The 10,597-nt window shown below is 33.5% G+C and overlaps 1 protein-coding gene across 1 annotated transcript; it reads left to right on the forward strand.

Moving 5' to 3' along the window:
• The first annotated feature begins 5,727 nt into the window (after window positions 1-5,727).
• On the forward strand, window positions 5,728-8,999 carry LOC125187506 (pentatricopeptide repeat-containing protein At1g80880, mitochondrial). The gene is made up of 2 exons (XM_048084106.1): window positions 5,728-6,394; window positions 7,666-8,999. Exons 1-2 carry the CDS (start codon window positions 5,814-5,816, stop codon window positions 8,702-8,704), a joined length of 1,620 nt encoding a protein of 539 aa, XP_047940063.1. The 5' UTR covers window positions 5,728-5,813; the 3' UTR covers window positions 8,705-8,999.
• The last annotated feature ends 1,598 nt before the right edge of the window (window positions 9,000-10,597 follow it).

Genomic DNA, 10,597 nt, shown 5'->3' on the forward strand with positions numbered 1-10,597 from the left:
TTTTTTTCCCAAAATGGAGTCAATATACTCACGTGGCCTGACTAAAGTCATTTCCTTTTCAGGAAATAATTAGACCATTAATCGGTAACTTAGTGTACGACTGTACCCCCAAATTTTGCTTTTATAACCTTCAATCGGTAGCTCTCGTCACTTTAAATGGAAGAAGATGACCGCAAAACTGTGTTTTTAGCTTTTACAGAGAAAAGTGAGAGAAGAGAGAGAGTGTTAATTGGAATACCGTATTTACAGTTGGCATATATTTGTGGGGACCACTTATATTTACTTTTTATTTTTCGGAGTATTTCCTAATTTAAGAACAATTTGTATTCTGTTTCTGTAGTTTCTTGTATTAGTTCCTGGTAGTATTTATACTTGAATAATTTATGTGTTTTTAAAATGCATTTCGTTTGGGAAAGAATAACTTGAAATTCGCACAGTGACTTGAAATTAGCACAGTACCATACGTAGGGGTGTGCTTAACTGAGGTGACTTGAACGCACTGTAACTTGAGATTTGCATGGTCAAGTAAGTCGTTTCATAGTTATTTCGGTAGCACTCATCTAGTCCTAGATTCTACTAATTGGTGAATCTATTGGAACGTGGAAAGAGGTGTGTCTTGGTTTTCTCATCTTGTGTAATCAACTAGGAGGGTGTATAGAAGCCCCGGTGACAGATCTTGTTCGTCAAGGTCTGCGGATTGCCGGTACGTGTGAAAGCCAGGAGCCAGTTTTCTTCATTGTTTAAAATTCTTGTAAAATAAGTGCTTTTGGTGGGGATTGAACTCATGACCTCTTGGTCAAGAGACCAAAACCATTACCACTCCACCACAGACATTTCTTGTTAATAACATGAACATTAGTTATTATTATATTAAAATATTTTTTTTATTTACTCAAACTAATCATTCAAGTTTAAATTTATATTCTAGTGAGTAGGTATTAATATGATAATATATTTATTATCTAAAATTAACTCTTTAATAAAATTAACTATTATTTATATAATATAGGTACTTATGTAAACATAAGTAGTTATATCTAAGGTTTATAATAAATTATTTACTATATAGTATATTTTCATCAAAACTAATTAATAATTCATATTTATTTATATATTTTGTCATATAATTTTTTTGAATTATTATGAATTATCTTTTTTTTAAATCTAAAATATTAAAAATTATATCCACACTAGCTTGTAAATTGTACATTTAATTATATTTATTGATAAAAAAATTTAATAAATTTTATCATTCATTTAAATTGAATATATTTTATATATTATATATAATTTGTAACAGTAAAACGGTTCGACCAGTGATTGAACCGGTCGGACAGGTTGAATCGTGAACCAGTAGCCTCGCAGATTCACTGGCCGGTCCGATTTTTAAAACATTGGAATAAACTATATCCAGTAAAATGTTTCTTACCTTTTAAGTTCCTGTACTAACCATTAGTTAAACTAATCTTGAAATCAAACGCTACCGTCAAACCTTTATAATACAAGTAGTATTTCATGGAATTGAATGTATTTTTGTTAGTCCTCTACTAACTATATATGAAACCAAAGAATACTAAAACTGATAGGAGTATCATACATTACTAAGTTTAAAAAAAAGTCTTACTGCACATAAAAATATCCAATATTCAATATCCAATGTGCATGACTTCAGAACCTAATTAAATGATTTTTATTTTAGTTTCATGTATCCATCTGTGTGCTTGCATCCACAGCGGTTGAAGAAAGGACGTCCGTCCGTCCGTGTCGCTGAGCAGGCGTCGTCCATCCGCCGCTGTAGCTCCTCCGTCCAAGCCAGCGGCACGACGCTGCTCTTAGCTAAGAGCACGTTCGTGCCGCTGAGCAGCCTTACATGACGTGTTCTGATTGGCCAATGGCATAGCCGTTGGCATTTCAATTTTTTTAAAAAAAAAAATTCGAAATTTTTCTAAAAAATGTTTTTAAATAAAAAAAGAATATTTTTCCACTTCCCAAAAAATTATATCCGTTTTCTACCCACTTTTAATTTATTTTGCAATTTTTTTCCCCCAAAATTCACATTTTTATCTATAAATACCCCCACTTCAACACAAAAAAAAATCACATTTCATCTATTCTATCATCTACATTCTCTCATCTTTTTTCTCATATTCACTCATCTAAATTCCCACCACACTACACAATGTCCGGCTCCGACGATCACCCCTCCGGCAATCACAGTTGGAACCACGATTGGTTTGACTCCGACTCATTCCCTAGTTCGGAAACGCAATTAACGGCCCCTCCTCAAACCCAAGGTTCGCAAGCTTCGGGTGGGCACCCGAACCCGGATCGGGAGGGAGCAACAGCTCTACTCCTACTCCTACTTCTATTCCTACTCCTACTCATCCTGTTCGTGGCACCCGCACCCCGTACACTCCGGGTGAGATGATGGCGATGTTCAAAGCCTACTTGGCAGTCTCCGAAGATCCGGACGTCGGCACAAACCAAACCGGGGAAACATATTGGTGGCGCATCACTCGTCTTTACAATGAAACCCGGCCGGGGGGAACCATCTATCGCAATGATAGTATGGTGCGCAATTGCCTCTTCAGATGCAACGAGACAATCGGTAAGTTCCAGGGGTATTACCCCCAGGAAGAGCGGTCGGCGGGGAGCGGCACGAGCGGGCTCGACATCATCACTACCGCCTTGGCGACCTACAAACACATGAAGTTCAAAGCGTTCAAGTACCTCGAAGTTGGCAGGAGGGGCGCCTACATTCGAAGTATAGGGGCGGCGTAGTAGCATCCTCCTCCAGCTCCTCCAGCAAACGGTCAAGGTCGGTAGCCCTATCCGACGACGCCTCCGATGATGTGGCTACCCAGCTTGCCGGAACTAACTTGGGTAGCCCCGACGCTGCCCCGAGCAGTTCCCGTCGGCCGCAAGGAAAGAAGAAGGCGATGACCACCCGCCGTCGCGCCTCGACTCCATCGCCCCCGCCCCCGCTCGCGCTCCCTTTGTGCCTCCTCCACCCCCGAACAACACGTTGTGGACCCTCTTGGGTCAACTCTATTTGAACGATACGTCTAAGATGACTCCGGAGCAACTTGCAACACATGAGCAAATAATCCGGGGTCTCAAAAGACAATTAGGGATAGAGGACTAGTCTTTCACGTGTGTAATTTTTAATTTGTAGGATTTTAATTATGAATTTTTTATTTTCTAGGATTTTAATTATGTATTTTTATTTTTTAGGATTTTAATTATGTAATTTTTATTTTTAAGGATTTTAATTATGTAATTTTAAATTTTTAATGCATTTTAATATTGTGAAATTTTTTTTATTTAAATTGAATAATAGAATGGTGGGACCTTTGAACTTGTCCTTAACTAAGAGCACAAACGTGGATGGATCCAGATTCACTTCTGTGCTCTTAGCTAAGAGCACGTATGAGGATGCTCTTATTACTGTTAATTGTAAGACGATAATTTTTGAAAACTCTAGAATTCAGAAAGTTACTTGTTACCTTTTCAGAGTGCGTATGATTTAGGCCTGTGAAGGCTCTAGAAACAAGAAATTTTCTTTTACAAAGCTGCTTTTATTAAGATTTACTCTTCCTATTTCCTGAAAAAAAATTAAGTTTTGTTTATTAGTCATATTCATCTGTTAATTTGGTACATAAATTTGAATGATATTATGTTTTAAGATAGTAAGTATACTGGACACATGTAATATTGATTGTATAAAGTAAACAGTGATGCACATTATCACCTTTTTACATGTATGACCGGCACATTATAATTGAATTAGTATGCTAAAAAGTAATTTTAAAAGTTTTCTAAGATTAAATGGGCTTATGGGCCGTTTATTTAATGATGTTAATGGAGTATTTTATTTCCATTTTACTTTCCTACTGATTAGTAGTAGATTATTTTGATTATATATATTCTATAGTTTCTATGCATTATATCATTAAGTTTAAGTCCAATAATAGCTTACTAATTTTTAGAATATATACTGTGTATTTAAGTTTTGGCAAAACAGGTCCTTATATTTTAGTCAAAATGTTAATTAGGTCCTTGTACAATTTTTTTGTTTTAATAAGTCCTTATACTTTTCACGATATTTTTATCAAGTCCTCGTACGATTTTTCGTTTTATTAGGTCCTTATACTTTTATCATAACTTTCATTAGGTCCTTGTACAATATTTTATTTTAGAGACTTTTTTTCATTTATCTTGGGTAATAATCTAAATTTAATTAAACTTAATGAACTTTTTAATATTCCATTATTTAACTTAGCATAGTCTACGAAGATAATATCATCTTGTTATCCAATAATCTCAGTAAGTTGTAGAGAATAATAAAAAGATTAACCGTGATGATTGAAGATTAAAACCGAAGTTTTTTTTTATGAATAACTATCCGAATTTTCAATTGATTATTTATATTTATATTGAAAGATACGTTTCCCTGAATATTTATAATCATAAGATAAATTAAATAATAAAATTAAAAGGTTCATTAAAATTAATTAATTAATTAAATATAAACTATTATCTAATATAAAAGTAAAAAAATATCTTAAAATAAAAAATTGTATAAGGACCTAATAAAATTTATAATCAAAGTATAAGCACCTATTAAAACGAAAAAATTGTACGAGGACCTGATAAAAATATTGTGAAAAGTATAAGGATCTATTAAAACGAAAAAATTGTACGAGGACCTAATGAACATTTTGAATAAAGTATAAGGACCTAAAAATGTGTTTTGCCTTAAGTTTTTCTGTAATGCTTATATATTATTTACTTCTGTTCGTTCTTTTCAAATTTACTATCATCATATGGTCATATTTATTTTTAGATTGGTTTGGATTTCTAACCTGTGTTTATTGCTATATCTTATTGTTTAGAACATGTGTCTGAACTACTTCCGCTTCTCACTTCCACTATCCTTATTTCACTGCTTATATTCTGGCCAAAAATCAGAAAGCATTATCATATTAAGCATTATCATATTAGTATACTGTTTAGTGTAGTATTTAATATTGATTGATGATTCAGTTTTATGAAAGAAAGTAGTAGGAGTTTACCAGTGTAGATGTGCATCCATTTTGTTGCATTCTAGCTGACATTTTTTTGTTCCATTTTTAAGTTTGCTTCTTTGAAAGCTTCAACCCGACAGATAAACATAAACTCTTCTTATTTTACCTCACTTTGGTAATTGCAAAATAAACACAATTAAGAATATATCGTGACTAATTGTTTAAGCAGATTTCACTTAATTTGATTATAAACTCTTACTATTATTTTGGTGATTGCAAAATAAACATCATATAATAAAAAACGTATAATGATCAATTACTTAAACATATTTTTATATGAATTTGATAATAAACTCTACTTATTTTGTCTCACTTTGGTGATTACAAAATAAAACTAATATAATCAAAAAGATATTTTAAAACATAAATTGAATCGTGTAATCCTTCATTCCATATGATATATGCATAAATATGGAAACTACAACTAATATAATCAAAAAGATATTTTAAAACATAAATTGAATCGTGTAATCCTTCATTCCATATGATATATGCATAAATATGGAAACTACATATTTTTTCGAAACAAAGTCTTAACACAAATCTCAATAAAATATCAATTAATTTCATTTATACGAATGCAATAATAACAGAATTAAATATTCCATATTCATACACAATTATTAGAGTGTCAATACATTTCACAAATGGTTTGCACTCTGCGGCGTGATTCGCCTTCACCGGGAAAATGAATTGAAAACAGCATGAATCTCTCCCACAAAAATCATGGCATCTCTTCTTACTGTTGTTAGGAGGCTCCAATTCCACACATTACGCCCAATTTCATGCACCTCTCTAATATCACGTTCCATCCCTGCTAAACTCCCGCCTTACTTCACACAAGCATTTCATCAAGCACCTTGCAAACGCTGCAAACGCACTCCTCCCGCCGGCAGCCTGCTCCAAACTCACAGCCAGTCAATCTACAGAATCACCGACTTCTTAGAATACGCGCACGAAATCCCTGAAGGTGCCCAATTGGGTCTCCCCAAATTTCTTGAAAGAGTTCAGAATGCAAAGGATATTGCTTCTGGTGATGAGGCCATGGCTCTCCTTGATGATTCTGGCGTCAAGCCCGACCAAGATTTTATCTTTTCGGCTATCTGGGCTTTGAGGGAAGAGTGGAAGCTGGCATTCTTGGTGTTCAAATGGGGTATGAAATGGGATTGTGTGGTTAACAAGATTTGGTGTTTGATGATTTGGTTGTTGGGTAATCACAACAAGTTTAGCACTGCTTGGACTGTTGTACACGAGCTCTATCGGGCTTCGAAGGATGCTCGACAAGCAATCCTGATCATGATCGACAGGTGAATTTTGAAAACACTACTAGTCATTCTCTTATTTTGTGATTTGCAATGCATGGGAATGGTTTACTGGCATCGCTGGATCATCCTTTTGAGTATGACTTAATTTAATGTGTGTTGAGTTAAGATTTCAGAACTGTAAGTTTGAATGGTTTAGGTCTGAAATGTGCATTTTTTATGTTTCTTCCTTGAATTTTGAATTTTTTGTATCTGTAGATTTGTGTAGGTTTCTGTTTTGAGAATTCTTCTGAATATGTAATGAAAGAGATGAAGAGATAAAAAAGGCAAGTATGAATCTAAAGAAAATAGATAGCTAAAATACATAAAAAGTAGAAAAAAACACTATGATACAGTCCCTCAGACCAGGGTGCGTTTGCTTTAACATTTTGCTTGCTGAAGACACGAAGAATATGTTCATCGCGATGGTGCCACTCTTTTAGGTGGTAGGTGGCTTCGTAGCAGGGGTTTCTGGTTGATTAATCCGATGCAAAATCTGAAACGAGAGGAAAAGGAAAAAGAAAATAGGATAGAGTGGAATTAGAAGGGAAATTAAGCACTACTAAGTTATGAAATTTTCTCACTACAAATCTGCCAAATCCATGCGACTATCATCACTCTGCCTTTGAGCTGAATGCACTTGTGTGGCTTTTGGGTTCTCTTAACCCATCAGGATACTTCCCATAATGTCAAAACATCCAATTTTCATATTCTCGAAGGTGTCGTTCGGTTGCCATGACTTATTATCATATGATTATTCATCTAGGATTCAGTTGTGTGATTATTTTAGTTGGAGGTGGTGGCTATGGCTTATCCATCTAGGATTAAGTTGTGATTCAATCTCATGAACCAAACGTAATACATATTTAATCATGTGATAAAATCTTTCAAAACGAACATGCCCTAAGTAAACTATGGGTTCTAGTTGTATAGATTTCTTAGAATGATATGAAATAAACTGACTTCACATCTCTGCACTAGAATTTCACTGTCTTCTTCATGTGAACAAATATTACAAATCAACTCCTATGAATATATTTAACTGAAAGTGTGATTGGTCTGATCATATTGCAATCTGGAAATAAATTGATATTCAGTGTGGAAATCTACTTTCTATGAATTGAAGTGATTTTTGAAGCTAAATTTTCCTTCTATTATAAATTGGCAAATATCTGAAGCTAGCATACTTTATGCCACTTATGCATTCATAATTTATGATTTCACATTTCTGCAAGCATGTTCTTTAGTTTTTATTGTCTTGTTTTGATACTCGACAGGTATGCAGCTGCCAATCATCCCGACAAAGCCATAGAGACGTTCCACTTTATGCAGAAGTTCACTTTTTCTCTTGAACAGAAAACATACTTCACGTTCCTCAACATTCTTTGCACACACGGAAACATTGAAGAGGCTGAAGAGTTCATGTTTCTGAACAAGAAGTTCTTCCCTTTGGAAACAGAGAGCTTCAACATAATTCTCTATGGCTGGTGTAATATAACGGTTGACATATATGAAGCCAAGAGGGTGTGGCGGGAAATGTCCAAATGCTGTATTGAACCAGACAGGACTTCCTATATACACATGATCTCCGGTTATTCCAGGGTACACAATCTATATGATTCATTGAGGTTGTACGATGAGATGAAGAAAAGGGGTTGGGCTCCTGGATTGGAGGTGTATCATTCATTGATTTATGTGCTAACTCATGAAAATTGCCTTACTGAAGCTCTTAAACTCGTAGATAGGATGAAAGAATCAGGTCTGGTGCCTGACTCGACCACTTATAATCTTATCATACGTCCTCTCTGTGAAAATGCTAGATTTGAGGAGGCAAGAAGTGTTTTAGCTAGGATGTTAGGAGATGGCATCAGTCCTACTATTGACACCTATCACGAGCTATTGAAGGGAGAGAACTCAGAAGGGGCTCTGGGAGTGCTGGATCATATGAATAAAGCTGGTTTGGGTCCAAACCACGATACCTTTACTTGTATTCTTGATGAGTATTTCAAATCAGGCGAACCTGATGATGCGTTAAAGATATGGTCAGCTATGAAGGTATATGAAGTAAAGCCAGATCGTGCGTTATATGGCATTATGGTTGAAGGATTGACAAAGTGTGGATTGACTGATAAAGCTCGAGAGTTCTACTCAGAGATGAAGTCTTCAGGACTAGAAGATGATCTATCTCTTAGAAAGCTCGTGGAACAACCCAGTCCTGGTCAGTGTAAAGGAAAGATGAAAGTTGTGAGACGTATCAAGAGATGCAAAGGTCTCAGACATGGTGGAAGTAAAAAGAGAAACCATAATAAGCAATGAGGACATAAGGGAGAAAGTCAAAGTTTGTTTGAAGATCGCTTATTTTATGCTAGTAGGAATCGGTTTGGAAAGCTTCTGATTGTAAAATGGAAGTGACAAATGTCGCAAGCCACAAGATCATGCTCCGACCTGACCTGACCCGACCCGACCCTACCCTACCCAAACTGGTATTGTAGATCATGCTTATACTTCAATTTATTCTCAAACTATATGCTTACTTGATTTGATATTCACTAAAGAGGCTTTAAGAAGCACCAAAAGACGCAAGAAATATGCTAAATGCAAGTTTTTTTTCCATGTAGTCTAAAATATCGAAGAGTCGTATTATTATGCTAAAATGTTGGCTATGGCGGACCTAGGATTATTATGATAATTGTTGCACATTTTCAATGTCAATCACGACAGAAATACTTCTTACTTAAAAAATACATTAGCTGAGACAAAGATGGATAATGAGAGATGAATAACTTTAGAATGAATAGTGATAGTGTCGAAATAATTGAAGAGTATATTTTTAAAAAAGAAAGCATAACTTTAAAATTAAATTTACATGATATATATGTATATTTATGGGGCTAAAGAATTTTTTTATTATTATTCTTAGATTATAGAGAATATTACTTTGTAATTTTATGATAACAATATTTACATAAATGGGAAAATAAAAAAAATACACAAAATTAATAGTGTGAAAAAAAAACAAAATAAATTAATTACTAACTAATGAATTAACTATGAAAATCATAAAAAATGATTAAGATACTAGACAAATGAATAAATCTAGCCACGAGAAAATCTACTAGTATGATAGAAAAATACTATAAATAAATTAATAATGAATTAAGAATCAGATTAGGTGTGAGAAAATCCAAGAAAAACACAAATTAAAACTCCCTCCGTCCACGAAAAATAAATAAGTTTTGTCATTTTAGTCCGTCTAAAAAAAAATAGACTAAAAGGAAAATTTTCAACTAATACTAACTCTACACATCATTTTAAATGTGGACCTCACAATCCAATAACACTTATTTCACTACCTTTTTCCTCCGGTGGCAGACACAGTACGTAGTGGTGAGGGGCTTAAGCCATTCCCAAAAGTTATTTTTTCATATTTTCCTTCTAAAATTTTAAAAATATTCAAAACTTTTCAATAGCCCTTCCTAAGATTTTACCACGAGTAAGTTGCAGGCTCCTAAATGCTCTCTATTTAGTTTTTTTAAAATACTATTCCACTTTAAAATGTGGCGTGACACTTTAAGTTAAATAGACACAGCATATTTTAAATTTATACTACATGTAATAGTAATTTTTTGTTAATGTGACAATATTTTTGTTAGAAATTACTACGAGTATTTTAATCTATATAGATGTGCTTAAAAAAACAATTTCTTCATTATTTTAACATAACAATTTTTAATGGTTCGCTTTTTTCTATATTTTTCTTTCAATTCTATTATTAAAAAAAAATGATTTTTAACAATTATTTATATTTATTTTATTATAAACAATTCACAATAAAAATTAGAGTTTGTAGTTTAAGAATATACTCCATCGTCGCATTCTAGTAGACACATTATTAAAAAGGTAACGTCATTATTTCTATTTTATACCAAATAAAATATGTTCCACTTAAAATAGAATGAAAGGAGTATAAGATTAGTGATTATTAAAATTGATGTTTTCCTATTTAATTTTTATCTTATAGGTTTAATACAACAATTATTTAAACAAAATACTCACTCCGTTCGTGAAATAATATCACATTTTGTAATTTTGATAGGTCCACAATTTAAACTTGATTCACTTTTTTGGATAAGTGAACCCTTCAATTTACTAAATAATTATATTCATATTTTAATATAAACTCTATATACAAAAAAGTAAGACACATAC

The sequence above is a fragment of the Salvia hispanica genome, chromosome 5, assembly GCF_023119035.1.
Source record: "Salvia hispanica cultivar TCC Black 2014 chromosome 5, UniMelb_Shisp_WGS_1.0, whole genome shotgun sequence".
Lineage (NCBI taxonomy): Eukaryota > Viridiplantae > Streptophyta > Magnoliopsida > Lamiales > Lamiaceae > Salvia > Salvia hispanica.

Coding starts and splice junctions, on each gene's coding strand:
- LOC125187506 (XM_048084106.1), top strand. CDS start 5,814: ATGGCATCTCTTCTTACTGTTGTTAGGAGGCTCCAATTCCACACATTA. Junction 6,395..7,665: donor ATCCTGATCATGATCGACAG/GTGAATTTTGAA, acceptor GATACTCGACAG/GTATGCAGCTGCCAATCATC.